The 16,231-nt window shown below is 45.8% G+C and overlaps 1 protein-coding gene across 1 annotated transcript in view; it reads left to right on the top strand.

Moving 5' to 3' along the window:
* The first annotated feature begins 283 nt into the window (after window positions 1-283).
* LOC119930999 (caspase-8-like) overlaps window positions 284-16,231 on the top strand; it is a 30,414-nt gene continuing 14,466 nt past the window's right edge. Inside the window, exons 1-4 of the mRNA XM_038749839.1 lie at window positions 284-594; window positions 11,647-11,752; window positions 14,274-14,412; window positions 15,508-15,567. Of these exons, the coding sequence (XP_038605767.1) occupies window positions 284-594; window positions 11,647-11,752; window positions 14,274-14,412; window positions 15,508-15,567 (616 nt within the window). The remainder of the gene's footprint in view (window positions 595-11,646; window positions 11,753-14,273; window positions 14,413-15,507; window positions 15,568-16,231) is intronic.

Below are 16,231 nucleotides of genomic sequence, written 5' to 3' on the forward strand. Positions count from 1 at the left end.
GATGAAGTGGCTGAATAAACAGCCTATTGATCGAGTTGAAAAAAAAAATGCTTCCAACACCGAAAGAAGGGAAATTTAAGCCCAGAGTGCAACAGGCCCCAGTGAGGGAAATAGGAAAGACATAGTGTGGGGGTGGAGGGAGGTGGTTTGAGGCCTAAAGTTTTGTTTTTCTGAGGACCTTGTGATTCCCAGTCCCTTCCCCTCCACCCCATCCCCTGGTTAGTGATTTCCTCCTCCACCCCTGGGTTCACTTGTCCATTGCTTCGTCCCCATCAACAGCAACATGAGCTTCCAGGTGAAGGAACTTCTCTTCTCCATCGGGGAGGAACTGGCGGCCGATGACCTGGAGGCCCTCAAGTTCCTCTGCCTGGACTTGATCCCGCTGAAGAAGCAGGAGACCATCCAGGATGCCCTGGGCCTTTTCTGGCTGCTCCAGGAGAAGGGGAAGATGGAGGAGGGAAAACTTTCCTTCTTAAAGGAGCTGCTCTTCCGAATTCACCGGATTGACCTGCTGACGGCTCACCTGGGGACCAGCCAGGAGGATGTGGAGATGGAGCTGGAGGAGCCGGGAAGGGCCCAGGTCTCTGCCTACAGGTGAGGGGGCTCCAGACGCTGGGGAGGAACCAGCCAGGGGGATGTGGAAAGGGAGCCAGAGGAGCCAGAAAGGGCCTAAGTCTCTGCCTACAGAGAAGCAGCGTGACTCAGTGGAATGATCACGGGCTTGGGAGTCAGAGGTCATGGGTTCTAATCCCGACTTTGCCACAAGTCTGCTGTGTGACCGTAGGCAAGTCACTTCACTTCTCTGAGCCTCAGTTACCTCATCTATAAAATGGGGGTTAAGACCGTGAGCCCCACGTGGGACAACCTGATCAGCTTGTATCCCCCCAGCGCTTAGAACAGTGCTTCACTCATAGTAAGCGCTTAACAAATGCCATCATTATTACTATTACAGAGGACGGGGCTGGAGATGGGCTGATGGGTGGTCCCAGGGACTATTTTGGCATAACAATAATAATAATAATAGTTGTGGAATTTGTTAAGCACTTACTATGTGCCAAGCACTGTACTATGCACTGAGGTAGCTACAGGTCACCAGATCCCACAAGGGGCTCACAGGCTCAGTAGGAGAGAGACAGAGATGAGTCTGTTGTTATTTTGTCCTCTCCCAAGCGCTTAGGACAGTGCTTTGCACGCAGTAAGCACTCGAAAAATACATCTGAATGAAAGGAATAATGCCAGGGTTTTGGGCTTGTGAAACAGGAAGGGTGGTGGTGCCATCAGCAGTGATGGGAAAGTGAGCAGAGGACAGGGTTTGGTTGGGAAGATAAGAAGTTCAGTTGTAATAATATTAATAAAAATAATAATAATAATGGCATTTGTTAAGTGCTTACTATGTGCAAAGCACTGTTCTAAGCGCTGGGGGGGATACAAGGTGATCAGGTTGTCTCACGTGGGGCTCACAATCTTAATCCCCGTTTTACAGATGAGGTAACTGAGGCTCAGAGAAGTTAAGTGGCTTGCCCAAGTTCACACAGCAGACATGTGGCAGAGTTGGGATATTAACAATAATAATAGCATTAATTGAGCGCTTATTATGTGCAAAGCACTGTTCTAAGCGCTGGGGAGGTTACAAGGTGATCAGGTTGTGCCACCTGATAATAATAATAATGATGGCATTTGATAAGCGCTTACTATGTGCAAAGCACTGTTCTAAGCGCTGGGGGAATGAATACAAGGTGATCAGGTTGTCCCCCATAGGGCTCACAGTCTTCATCCCCATTTTACAGATGAGGTCACTGAAGCACAGGGAAGTGAAGTGACTTGCCCAAAGTCACACAGCTGACAATTGGCGGAGCCGGGATTTGAACCCCTGACCTCTGACTCCAAAGCCCGAGTTCTATCCACTGAGCCACACTGCTTCAAGTTTGAGGTTGTGGGAGGACATCCAAGTAGAGAGGTCTTGAAGGCAGGAGAAAATGCGTGACTGCAGAGAGGGAGAGAAATCAGGGCTGGGGATGTAGATTTGGGTATCAGATTCATTCATTCGTATTTATTGAGCACTTACTGTGTGCAGAGCACTGTACTAAGCGCCTGGGAAGTACAAGTCGGCAACATAGAGAGACGGTCCCTACCCAACAGTGGGCTCACAGTCTAGAAGACAGTGGGCTCACAGTCTAGAAGGTGGGCTCACAGTCTAGAAGAGTAATAAATAGGTACAATCTTAGTACAGTGCTAAGCGCTTAGTACAGTGCTCTGCACACTGTAAGCGCTCAACAAATACGATTGAGTGATTGATTGAAGGGTCAGGATGAGGCCGGGACCCCTCTCCATCCCACCCGCCGCCATCTCATTCCCCTCCTCACTCACTCAATCAGATGGAGATTTGGGGATGAATAAAGGGAACAAATCAGGGCGACGAAGAAGGGAGTGGGAAAAGAGGAAAGAAGGGCTTAGTCAGGGGCCACATAGCAGGTATATGTCAGAGCTTCACCCTGTTTCCCCATCTTTTTCCTACAAAAATATTCAGTGCATGTTTCCCCACTCCTCAAGAACCTCCAGTGGTTGTCTGTCCACCTCCGCATTAAACAGAACCTCCTCACCATAGGCTTTAAAGCATTCATTCATTCATTCAATCGTATTTATTGAGCGCTTACTGTGTGCAGAGCACTGTACTGAGCGCTTGGAAAGTACAATTCAGCAACAGATAGAGACAATCCCTACCCAGCAACGGGCTCACAGTCTAGAAGGGGGAGACGGACAACATAACAAAACAAGTAGACAGGCGTCAATAGCATCAAAATAAATAGAATTATAGATATATACACATCATTAATAAAATAAATAAAATAATACAGACAAGTCCCATAGAGTTCAGGGCTCTGAGAATGGCCAGGGCTGTTCCTTCCACCTGAGTCTATAATGAGAAGAATACCTGTGGTACTTTTGGCTCAGTGGAAAGAGCCCGGGCTTTGGAGTCAGAGGTCATGGGTTCAAATCCTGGCTCCGCCAATTGTCAGCTCTGTGACTTTGGGCAAGTCATTTCACTTCTCTGGGCCTCAGTTCCCTCATCTGTAAAATGGCGATTAATACTGTGAGCCCCACGTGGAACAACCTGATCACCTTGTATTCCCCCAGCACTTAGAACAGTGCTTTACATATAGTAAGCACTTAACAAATGCCATTATTATTATTATTATTATTATTATGTATTAAACTCAGTAGATGACGAATAAATACCATTGCTTCGACTATGACTTTTTACTGTTTAGGTTCCAGCACGGTTTTTAAGATTTCTTTTGCTTTGTTTAAGTGTTTGGGAACATAAAACTGGGAGCCCACTGTTGGGTAGGGACTGTCTCTATGTGTTGCCAACTTGTACTTCCCAAGCGCTTAGTACAGTGCTCTGCACACAGTAAGCGCTCAATAAACATGATTGATTGATTGATAAAAGTGTGCTAGGCCTTATTTCCATCTGTACTCAAAGAAGATGGCCACAGAGGATAAAATGTAGCTATGTGCATGACTGGAAAGGCTGAAGCCAAGGCCCACAGTCCTGACCATTTTGGACACTCAGTGAAGCTGTCCCTTGTTTTGTTCTTGTGTTTGAAGTTTTCGCTTCCTTGTTCCTTTTTCTTTACAATGCTTTTACTCTACAAGAACCTCCCCTATTTCGTTGGCACTGAGCCATGCTGGTCTGCTTCGATCCGTCAGTCAGTGCTATTTATTGAGCACTTGCTACATGAAGAGCACTGTACTAAGTGCTTGGGAGAGTACTATACAGCCGAATTCCTCGACGATAGACTCCCGGTTTACCTAGCTAGGACACAGCACTGATTTGAGGCCTTGTTCCATCGTGTCCTTAAAATGCTTCCCTGTCCACCTCCTTTCATTCATTCATTCATTCAATCGTATTTATTGAGCACTTGCTGTGTGCAGAGCACTGTACTAAGCGCTTGATAATAATAATGATGGCATTTGTTAAGTGCTTACTATGTGCAAAGCACTGTTCTAAGCACTGGGAAGGTTACAAGGTGATCAGGCTGTCCCACAGAGGGCTCACAGTCTTAATCCCCATTTTACAGATGAGGTAACTGGGGCGCAGAGAAGTGAAGTGACTTGCCCAAAGTCACACAGCTGACAATTGGCAGAGCCGGGATTTGAACCCATGAACTCTGACTCCAAAGCCTGTGCTTTTTCCACTGAGCCATGCTGCTTTCAATTTCAGTTCTCCAGACAGAGTTGGTTGGTTATCCTGATGTTCCTCATTCTAATAATAATAACAACAATAATCATGGTTTTGGTTAAGCGCTAACTACTACTACTACTACTACTGATTGTGGCATCTGTTAAACACTTACTATGTGATAGGCACTGTATTATGCGCCTGGGGGGATACAAGCAAATTGAGTTGGACACTGTCCCTGTCCCACAGAGAGCTCACAGTCTTAATCCCCATTTTCCAGATTAGGTAGCTGAGGCCCAGAGAATAATAATAATCATCACTGTGGTATTTGCTAAGCGCTTACTATGTGCCAGACACTAAACTGAGCTCTGGGGTAGATACAAGCAAATCGGTTTGGACACAGCCCAGTCTCAATCCCGATTTTACAGATGAGGTAACTGAGTCCCAGAGAAGTGAAGTGACTTGTCACTTAAATGCCACCATTATTATTAAATGCCATTATTATTATTATTATTGTAACCTCCCCAGCGCTTAGAACAGTGCTTTGCACATAGTAAGCGCTTAATACACGCCATCATTATTATTATTATTGTCCAAGGTCACACAGGAGGCAAGTGGCAAAGTAAGGATTAGAACCCAGGCCTGGTCTCTATCCACTGGGCCATGCTGCGTCTAGGTGAATCCTCTAGAATCCTCTGTTCTATTGTACTCTTCCAAGCGCTTAGTACAGTGCTTTACGTACAGTAAGTGCTCAGTAAATACGATTGAATGAATGAATGAATGAATGAATGAATGAAGTTCCTTGCCCAAGGTCACACAGCAGACAAGTGGTGGAGCTGGGATTAGAACCCAGGTCTTATCATTATTACTCTCCTGACCTCACGTTTGAGGTCTAGGTGACCAGCTCGTTTATTCGTCCCTCATCCCCCTCTCCATCCCCCCATTTTACCTCCTTCCCTTCCCCACAGCACCTGTATATATGTATATATGTTTGTACGTATTTATTACTCTATTTATTTTACTTGTACGTATCTATTCTATTTATTTTGTTAGTATGTTTGGTTTTGTTCTCTGTCTCCCCCTTTTCGACTGTGAGCCCACTGTTGGGTAGGGACTGTCTCTATATGTTGCCAACTTGTACTTCCCAAGCGCTTAGTACAGTGCTCTGCACACAGTAAGCGCTCAATAAATACGATTGATTGATTGATTGATTAATTGATTGATTGATTGATTATTCGGCATCCTGGGGCCTCCATTGCCTGGGCTCCGGCCTACTGAGCATGAGAACTGTCCAGCAGCATTTCAGCCTCCTCTTTCCTAGCTGCCCACTTGGATAAAGAGCAGGAAAGCATAGGTGGAAAATGTTTAATCAGTCAATCAGTGGTATTTATTGAGCGCTTACCATGTGCAGAGCACTGTACTAAGCATTTTGAGAGTAAAATAAAACAAAGAGCTGGTTGACACGTGCCCTGCCCACAAGAAGTTTACAATCTAGAGCGAGTTGCCCTCTGGATTGTTCCATTCATTTCACTCATTCATTCATTCAGTTGTATTTATTGAGCGCTTACTATGTCAGTCCCCTCTTTTTTGGTTCTGCTGGTCCCTCCGCACATCCACCAAACTAGCTCTCTTCCTCCCTTCAAGGCCCTACTGAGAGCTCACATCCTCCAGGAGGCCTTCCTAGACTGAGCCCTCTCCTTCCTCTCCCCCTCCTCCGCTCTCCATCCCCCCCGCCTTACCTCCTTCCCTTCCCCACAGCACCTGTATATATGTATATATGTTTGTACATATTTATTACTCTATTTTACTTGTACGTATCTATTCTATTTATTTTATTTTGTTAATATGTTTGGTTTTGTTCTCTGTCTCCCCCTTCTAGACTGTGAGCCCACTGTTGGGTAGGGACCGTCTCTATATGTTGCCAACTTGTACTTCCCAAGCGCTTAGTACAGTGCTCTGCACACAGTAAGCGCTCAATAAATATGATTGATTGATTGATTTGACTCCACTAGGTCACGCTGCTTCTTACCAACTCTACTAAACAATAATAATAAATAATAATGGAATTAGTGGAAAGAGCGTGGGCTTTGGAGTCAGAGGTCATGGGTTCAAATTCCAGCTCAGCCATTTGTCAGCTGTGTGACTTTGGGCAAGTCACTTAACTTCTCTGCGCCTCAGTTGCCTCATCTGTAAAATGGGGATTAAGACTGTGAGCCCCCTTTGGGACAACCTGATTACCTTGTATCCTCCCCAGCGCTTACAACAGTGCTTTGCACATAGTAAGTGCTTAACAAATACCATTATTATTATTATTATTATTATATTATGGGCAAAGCACTGTTCTAAATGCTGGGAGGATACAAGGTGATCACGTTGTCCCACGTGGGGCTCCCAGTCTTAATCCCCATTTTACAGATGAGGTAACTGAGGCACAGAGAAGTTAGGTGACTTGCCCAAGGTCACACAGCAGACATGTGGGGGAGCCGGGATTAGAGCCCATGACCTCTGACTCCCAAGCCCGGGCTTTTTCCACTGACCCACGCTGCTTCTCTAATATAAGATGATCAGGTTGAACACAGGTCCTATCCCATATTGAATGTTCCAGCCAGTGAAGCTGTGCTGAGGTGAGCCCGGCTTGCATTAGTATACACTGTTCAGCAGTTTTTCACTCTCCACTGCATTTCCACAGAACCGAGAGGGATAACCTTGCATCCATTCAATCGTTCATTCAGTCTTACTTATTGAGCACTTACAGTGAGCAGAGCCCTGTACTAAGCACTTGGGAGAGTACATTGCAACAATAAACAGACACCTTCTCTGCCCACTACAAGCTGACAGTCTATCCCCCCCGCTCTGCCCTACCTCCTTCCCCTCCCCACAGTAGATTTATTACTCTATTTATTTTACTTGTACTTATTTACTATTCTATTTATTTTGTTAATGATGTGCATATAGCTATAATTCTATTTATTCTGACGATTTTGACACCTGTGTACATGTTTTGTTGACTGTCTCTCCCTTCTAGACTGTGAGCCCATCGTTGGGTAGGGGTCATCTCTATATGTTGCCGACTTGTACTTCCCAAGTGCTTAGTACAGTGCTCTGCACACTGTAAGGACTCAATAAATACGATTGAATGAATGAATGAATAAAGGGACTGGGATTATGATTGCTGTTCATCTAAGATGAATTGTTCTGCTATCCTGGCTAAGAGCCGCATGATAGTCCAGAAGAACTAACAGTTGTCATGACCTCCACCCAGGGATTGCTCCCCCAAAATATCAGGCGCTCGACCTATGAGCCCCGAACCAAGGATTTGACTCACTTTTTCATTCATTCATTCATTCATTTAATTGTATTTACTGAGCGCTTACTGTGTGCAGAGACTGTACAAACATATATACATATATACAGGTGCTGTGGGGAGGGGAAGAAGGTAGGGCGGGGAGGAGGGGGAGAGGAAGGAGGGGGCTCAGTCTGGGAAGGCCTCCTGGAGGAGGTGAGCTCCATCAGGCCTACAGTAAAATTCAATTCAGCCAATTCAGCCCAGATTCCTACTGTACTAAGTACAGCACTGTACTAAGCACTTGGGAAGTACAAGTAATCAAGGTTGTCCCACATGGGGCTCACAGTCTTAATCCCCATTTTACAGATGAGGTAACTGACTCTAGAGAAGTTGTGACTTGCCCAAGGTCACACAGCAGACATGTGGCGGAGCCCGGATTCGAACCCATGACCTCTGACTCCCAAGCCCGTGCTCTTTCCACTGAGCCAAGCTGTTTCTCAATACTGTACTAAGTACTGGGGTCGAGACAGGCTAATCAGGCAGTTTACTGAAACAGCCTCCTGGGGTTTGAAGAGTAAAGCAAAAAAGACACTGTCTAAATAATAATTATTATTAATAACAATAATAATAGGGGTATTTGTTCACTCATTCATTCATTCAATCGTATTTATTGAGCACTTACTGTGTGCAGAGCACTGTACTAAGCGCTTGGGAAGTACAAGTTGGCAACATATAGAGATAGTCCCTACCCAACAGTGGGCTCACAGTCTAGAAGGAGGAGACAGATTATTATTATATTATAAAATTATTTGTTATGTGCTTAGTATGTGCCAGGCACTGTACTAAGTGCTGGGATGGATACAAGCAAATCAGGTTGGAGACAGTTCCTGTCCCACGTGGGGCTCACAGTCTCAATCCCCATTTTACAGATGAGGCCCAGAGAAGTGAAGCGACTTGCCCAAAGTCCCACAGCAGACAAGTGGCGGAGCTGGGATTAGAACCCGTGACCTTCTGAATCCTAAGCCCATGCTCTATCCACTACAACATGCTGCTTCTCTGTGAGTCTCCTGAGGGGCAGGGACAATATCTAAGCGCTTAGTACAGTGCTCTGCATACAGTAAGTGCTCAATAAATACGATTGATGATGATCTCTACACCAGCTCTTAGTATAGTACCTGGCACATAGTAAGTGCTTAATAAATACTATTCCCTCCACCATCTTCCCCCGCAAAAAGGGTAATAATAATAATAATGATGATAGCATTTATTAAGCGCTTACTATGTGCAAAGCACTGTTAGGGTAGGGTCATCCTTCCCTGCAGCTTCAATGGCTAACATTCTGTCAACTGTCTGAGGTTCTTGACCCACGAGAAGGTATTAGACCAAATTAATTACCACTGTTGTGTTAGAATAGGAAATACACTATGAGTAAACTCTAAGCGCAGCTGAAGAGACATAATTTGATAAAGATTTAATAAATATACAATCAGAATGGCCTCCCTCAAAATTATTTTATACGTATTTTCATCCGGGTTTAACTTTGTAGTGTGGCCTAGTGGAAAAAGCGTGGGCTTGGGAGTTAGAGGACCTGAGTTCTAATCCTGATTCCAGCACTTACCTGCTGGGTGACCTTGGGCAAGTTGCTTAACTTCTCTGTGCCTCAGTTCTTTCATCTGCAAAATGGGGATTCAATACCTATTCTTTCTTGTACTTAGAATGTGAGCCCCACATGGGACCTAATTATCTTGTAACTACTTAGTACAGTATTTGACACATGGCACTTAGAAACACCATGATTATTATTATTAATATTACCACTTGTGTATGCCCTCCCAGGGCTTAGTACAATGCTCAGCATATTGTAAGTGCTTAATGAATACTACTACTATTATTATTATTATGGTACTTGTTAAGCCCTTACTATGTGCCATGCACTGTACTAAGTGTTGGGGTAGATATAAAATAGATTGGACATAGACCGTATCCCACATGGGGCTCACAGTCAAAATAATGGTAGGATTTAGTCCCCATTTTACAGCTGAGGAAAGTGAGGCACAGAAAAATTACAGAGAAGTTAAGTGATATGCTCAAGGTCACTCAACAGACAAGTGGCAGAGCTAGAATTAGAACTCAGGACCTCTGACTCCTGGGCCCGGGCTCTTTCCACTAGGCCAAACTGCTTTCCAGAACTGCTACCACTACTACTAATTATGGTTTTTGTTAAGCAATTACTCCTACTCAATACCTGTTCTCTCCCCTGTTTAATAATAATAATAATAATAATAATAATAATAATGGTATTAAGCACTCACTGTTCTAAGTGCTGGGGGGGAAGCAAGGTAATTAAGTTGCCCCACATGGGGCTCACAGTCTTAATCCCCACTTTACAGATGAGGTAACTGAGGCACAGAGAAGTTATGTGACTTGCCCAAATTCACATAGCTGACAAGTGGCGGAGCCGGAATTAGAACCCATGACCTCTGACTCTCAAGCCCGGGCTCCTTCCACTAAGTCACGCTGCTTCTGAGCCCTGTGTGGGACAGAGTGTGTGTCCTATCTGATAAATGTGTACCTTCCCCAGTGCTTAGAACAGTGCATAACAAATAATAAGTGCTTAACAAATACCATAAGAATAATAATTACTATAAGTATCACTTTATGCCAAGTTCAGGGCTAAGCACTGGGAAGCAGCAAGACCTAGTGGAAAAAGTGAGGGCCTGAGAGTCAGAGGTCCTGGGTTCTAATCCCAGCTCCACCACTTACCTGCTGTTTGACCTTGGGCAAGTCACAGTCTCTCTGGGCCTTAGTTTCCTCATCTGCAAATTGGGGATTCAATTCCTGTTCTCTGTCCTACTTAGACTGTGAGCCCCATCTGGGACTTGATTCTCTTATTGTTACCCCAGCACTCAGTACAGTGCTTGGCAAAAAGTAAGTGCTTAACAAAGACCACAATTATACGAGAAGAAAATGAGGTCGGATGCAGTCTCTGAAGTGTGGCCTAGGGTAAAACGTCTGGGCCTGGCGGGGAGAGGACCTCGGTTCTAATCCTGTCTCCACCACTTCTCTGTTGTGTGATTTGGGGCAAGTCATTTCACTTCTCTGTGCCTGAGTTACCTCATCAGTAAAATGGGGATAGACACTGTGAGCCACGTGTGAGACAGGGACTGTGTCCAACCTGATTATCTTGTATCTAACCAAGTGCTTAGTACAGTGCCTGGCACTTAGAAAGTGCTTAACAGATATCACAATTATACCCCACACGGGGCTCATGGACTAAAGGGGAAGGAGTTAGGTTTCTCCCATTGAACCTAACACTTTCTGGTAATCCTTCAACAACCCAGCCCATGCACTTTGCTCCTCTAGTGCTCACCTTCTCACCGTGCCTCCATCTCTCCTGCCTCGCTTCCAACCCCTAGCACATATCCTGCCTCTGGCCTGGAATGCCCTCCCTCCTTAAATCCACCAGACAATGACTCTCCCCTCCTTCAAAATCCACCAGACAATGACTCTCCCCTCCTTCAAAGCCTTATTGAATGCCCTTCTCCTCCAAGAGGCCTTCCCAGACTAAATCCCACTTTTCCTCATCTCCCACTCCCTTCTGCATCACCCTGACTCGCTCCCTTTACTGTTCCCCCGGCCAAGCCCCAAAGCACTTTTGTCCATATCTGTCATTTTATTTATTTGTATTGTTGTCTGTCTCCCCCGCTCTAGACTGTGAGCTTGTTGTGGGCAGGGAATGTCACTGTTTATTGTGGTATAATATTGTGGCCCCTTCCTTCCTCTCCCCCTCATCCCCCTCTCCATCCCCCCCCATCTTACCTCCTTCCCTTCCCCACAGCACCTGTATATATGTTTGTACATATTTATTACTCTATTTATTTATCTTACTTGTACATATCTATTCTATTTATTTTATTTTGTTAGCATGTTTGGTTTTGTTCTCTGTCTCCCCCTTCTAGACTGTGAGCCCGCTGTTGGGTAGGGACAGTCTCTATGTGTTGCCGACTTGTACTTTCCAAGCGCTTCGTACAGTGCTCTGCACACAGTAAGCGCTCAATAAATACGATTGATTGATTGGTATTGTACTTTCCCAAGCACTTAGTACAGTGCTCTGCATTCGGTAAGCGCTCAATAAATACAATTGAATGGATGAATGGTGGCTTTCTGTCTCCCACAGGTACCTGCTCTACCAGATTGCTGAAGAGTTAACCAAAGAAAATCTGACCAGCATTAAATTCCTACTGCTCTCGGAGATTCCAAAGAGCAAACTTCAGGACCCCGTAGTAAGTATGGTCACTGTTGGCAAAGCCCTGGACCCTTCTGGCCACAGCTGCTGCCTCCTTCCTGAAGAGCTGGGGGATGTGGGGGCAGAGAGGGGAGGCAGTGAGGCCTAGTGGAAAGAGCACAGGACTAGGAGTCAGAGGACCTCCTGGCTCTGCCAGGTACCTGCAGTGTGACCTTGGACAAGTCACTTAACTTCTCTGTGCCTCAATTCTCTCATCTGCATCCCTCCTACTTCGACTGTGAGCCCCAGGTGGGACCTGATTATCTGGTATCCACCCCAGCACTTAGCTCAGTGCTAGGAGAGAGAACAGGTATTGAACCCCATTTTGTAGATGAACGAACTGAGGTGCGGAGCAATTGACTTGCCCAAAATCCCACAGCAGGTATGTGACAGAGCCAGGATTAGAACCCAGGTCTTCTGAGTAACAGGCTGGTACCCTATCCAATAGTCCACACTGGTTACCTAATAATAATAATAATGATGGCGTTTGTTAAGCGCTTACTATGTGCAAAGCACTGTTCTAAGCGCTGGGGAGGATACAAGGTGATCAGGTTGTCCCACGGGGGGCTCACAGTCTTAATCCCCATTTTACAGATGAGTTAACTGAGGCCCAGAGAAGTTAAGTGAGTTGCCCAAAGTCACACAGCTGACAAGTGGCGGAGCCGGGATTTGAACCCATGAACTCTGACTCTCAAGTCCTTGCTCTTTCCACTGAGCCACGTACGAACTTTCTGCCTGGGAATTTGATTGATTGATTGGGTGGCATCTCCACAAGGAGTCAGGGAGATCGGGTCCACACAAGGGCTTCTGGTAGTCTTGTCGACACCTGGGCTCAGAGTGACTACGTCCCCACAAGGACTCTGGGAGACTGGGTCTACATGAGGGCTTAGAATGGCCATGTCTTGTCAACCCAAGGAGAGATCATTGCCTACACTAGGCCTCAGGGTGGCTGTGTCTACACCAGGGCTCAGGATGGCTGTGTCTTGTCTACACAGGGTCTGAAGCATGGGCCTGGGATTCTGAAGGATCTGGGTTTTAATCCTGGCGCCATCATTTGTGTTATGGCACATAGTAAGCAGTTTACAAATACCATCATTATTATTGTGTTCTAACACAGAAGCAGTGTGGCTCAGTGGAAAGAGTGGAAGGAGCCACGCTGACCTCCCCCTGGCCTGGAATGCCCTCCCTCCGCACATCTGCCAAGCTCGCTCTCTTCCTCCCTTCAAAGCCCTACTGAGAGCTCACCTCCTCCAGGAGACCTTCCCAGACTGAGCCCCCTCTTTCCTCTCCCCCTCCCCATCCCCCCACCCTACCTCCTTCCCCTTCCCACAGCACCTGTCTATATGTTTGTACAGATTTATTACTCTATTTTACTTGTACATACTTACTATTCTATTTATTTTGTTAATGATGTGCATCTAGCTTTACTTCTATTTATTCTGATGACTTTCATTCATTCATTCAATCATATTTATTGAGTGCTTACTGTGTGCAGAGCACTGTACTAAGCGCTTGGGGAGTACAAGTTGGCAACATACAGAGATGGTCCCTACCCAACAGCGGGCTCACAGTCTAGAAGACATCTATTCACATGTTTTGTTTTGTTGTCTGTCTCCTCCTTCTAGACTGTGAGCCTGTTGCTGGGTAGGGACCATCTCTATATGTTGCCGACTTGTACTTCCCAAGTGCTCTGCACACAGTAAGCGCTCAATAAATACGATTGAATGAATGAATGAAAGAGCACGGGCTTTGGAGTCAGAGGTCATGGGTTCAAATCCTAGCTCCACCAATTGTCAGCTGTGTGACTTTGGGGAAGTCACTTAACTTCTCTGCCTCAGTTACCTCATCTGTAAAATGGGGATTAAGACTGTGAGCCCCCCATGGGACAACCTGATCACCTTGTAACCTCCCCAGGACTTAGAACAGTGCTTTGCATATAGTAAGCACTTAATAGATGCCATCATCATCCAACTTTGAGTAAGTCATTTCATTGCTCTGAGTCTCAGCTCCCTCACCTGTAAAATGGGGATTAAGATTGTGAGCCCCATGTGGGACAGGGACTGTGCCCAACCTGATTAATTTGTATCTACTTCATCACTTACAACAGTACCTGCTACATGGTAAGCGCTTAGCAAATACCATAAAAAGAAAAAGGAAAAAGAAGGCTCAGGATAGCCGTGTTTTCCCAAGGGCTCAGGGAAACCCTCATAATAATAATAATAATAATGATAGTATTTAAGTGCTTACTTGCAAAGCACTGTTCTAAGTGCTGGGGAGGTTACAAGGTGATTGGTTGTCCCACGGTGGGCTCACAGTCTTAATCCCCATTTTACAGATGAGATAACTGAGGCCCAGAGAAGTTAATTGACTTGCCCAAAGTCACACAACTGACAATTGGCGGATCTGGGATTTGAACCCATGACCTCTGACTCCAAAGTCTGTGCTCTTTTCCACTGAGCCACGCTGCTTCTCTGCTTCTCATCAGATTCTGATGTATGAGCGTGTTTTTTCATACACAGACTGCATTAAGTATCTTTGTACACATGGAAAAACATGGAAAGATGAATGAGGGAGACCTGGGAATGCTAAAGAAGATTTTAAAGGATGTCCAGCCCAGCCTGCTAAAACCAATTGAGATGTATGAAGAAAAATCAAGAGGTATCAATCAATCATATTTATTGAGCGCTTGGGAGAGTCCAATATAACAATATTACAGACACATTCCTTGTCCACAGCGAGCATACAGTCTAAAGGGAGAGACAGATACTAATATAAATTAATAAATTACATTTATAGACATAAGTTCTGTGGGTCTGAGTCGGGGGTGTGAATAAAAGGAACAAATCAGGGTGATGCAGAAGGAAGGGGGAGAAAAGGAAATAAGGGCTTAGGCTGGGAAGTCTTATAGGAGGAGATGTGCCTTTAATGAGGCTTTGAAGCGGGGAAGAGTAATTGCTTATCAGGTATGGAGAGAGAGAGAGGGCATTTCAGGCCAGAGGCAGGATATGGGTGAGAGAGGTCAGTGGTGAGATAGATGAGATGGAGATACAGTGAGAAGATTGGCATTAAAGAAGCTAAGTTTGTGGGGTTGGGTTGTAATAGGAGAGTAGCAAGGAGGGGTAGGAGAGGGCAAGGTGATTGAATGCTTTAAAGTCAGTGGTAAGGACTTTCTGTTTGATGCGAAGGTGGATGGGTGACCACTGGAGGTTCTTGAAGAGTTGAGAAACTTGGCCTAAACGTTTCTGTAGAAAAATGGTGGAGGTAGCAGAGTGACATATGGACTGGAGTGGGGAGAGACAGGAGGCAGGGAGCAAGGAGGCTGATTTTAGGGAGATCACACCTGATGGTTGCAATTTTCTCAATAAAGTAGGTAGCCAGATCACGAGAGGCAAGAGATAAGGGAGGTGGGGAGACAGGGGGTTTGAGGAGGGAGTTAAACATCTGGAACAACCGGCGAGGGCGATGGACACGGGTGTCAATAAGAATTTACAGCGTTGAAGCCGGGCAGAGTTGAAGCTTACAGGGATGAACTTGAGTAGGACGAGTTCGGTCTGGTATCTAGATTTCCGTCAGCAGCCCTCTGCGGCTCATGCACAGGAGCGAAAGAAGCAGATGCGGAGGTGATAGTTTATCTCCAAACTCCGCAGCCCTGAGGCAACTGTCTGCCCCACAGCCCAGGGCGGGATAGTAGTGAGAGGGTGGAGTGGTGGCAGGGGGCAAGTGGTAGATCTCTAATTCCTGTCTTTGTGTCAGCCGGAGCAGGAGCAGCTGGGAACTTAAGCACTGCCTTGGGACAACTTTCCCTCACCACAGGTATTTCTGGGTCTTTGAAACATCAGATGGGGTGCTGCAGTGAGTTTGGGGATTTGTCGCTGAGCGGTTCTCTCTCCTGCTGTTGGAGTGGGAGAGAAAACGGGAAGAGAGCAGTTCTTTAGACAGTGAGCCCCATGTCGATAAAACATGGGTTTGAGAGTCAGAAGGACCTAGGTTCTAATCCCGACTCTGGCATCCGTCGGCTGCTTGTCCTCGGACAAGTCAGTTGGCTTCTTGGGGCCTCAGTTACTTCATCTGTAAAATAATAATAATAATAATAATAATAATGGCATTTAAGCACTTACTATGCAAAGCACTGTTCTAAGCGCTGGGGAGGATACAAGGTGATGAGGTTGTCCCACTTGAGGTTCACAGTCTTAATCCCCATTTTACAGATGAGGTAACTGAGGCCCAGAGAAGTGAAGTGACTTGCCCAGAGTCACACAGCTGACAATTGGCAGAGCCGGGATTTGAACCCATGACCTCTGACTCCAAAGCCCGTGCTCTTTCCAATGAGCCACGCTGTGAGCCCAATGTAGGGCAGGGGCTATGTCCAACCTGATTAACTTGTATCTACCCCAGCGCTTAGAACGGTGCTTGGTACATAGTCAACGCTTAACAAAATATCACAATTATCATCTAGGTCCCGAGGTGTTAAATGCTA

This window comes from Tachyglossus aculeatus, chromosome 7 (genome assembly GCF_015852505.1).
Source record: "Tachyglossus aculeatus isolate mTacAcu1 chromosome 7, mTacAcu1.pri, whole genome shotgun sequence".
NCBI classification, from domain to species: domain Eukaryota; kingdom Metazoa; phylum Chordata; class Mammalia; order Monotremata; family Tachyglossidae; genus Tachyglossus; species Tachyglossus aculeatus.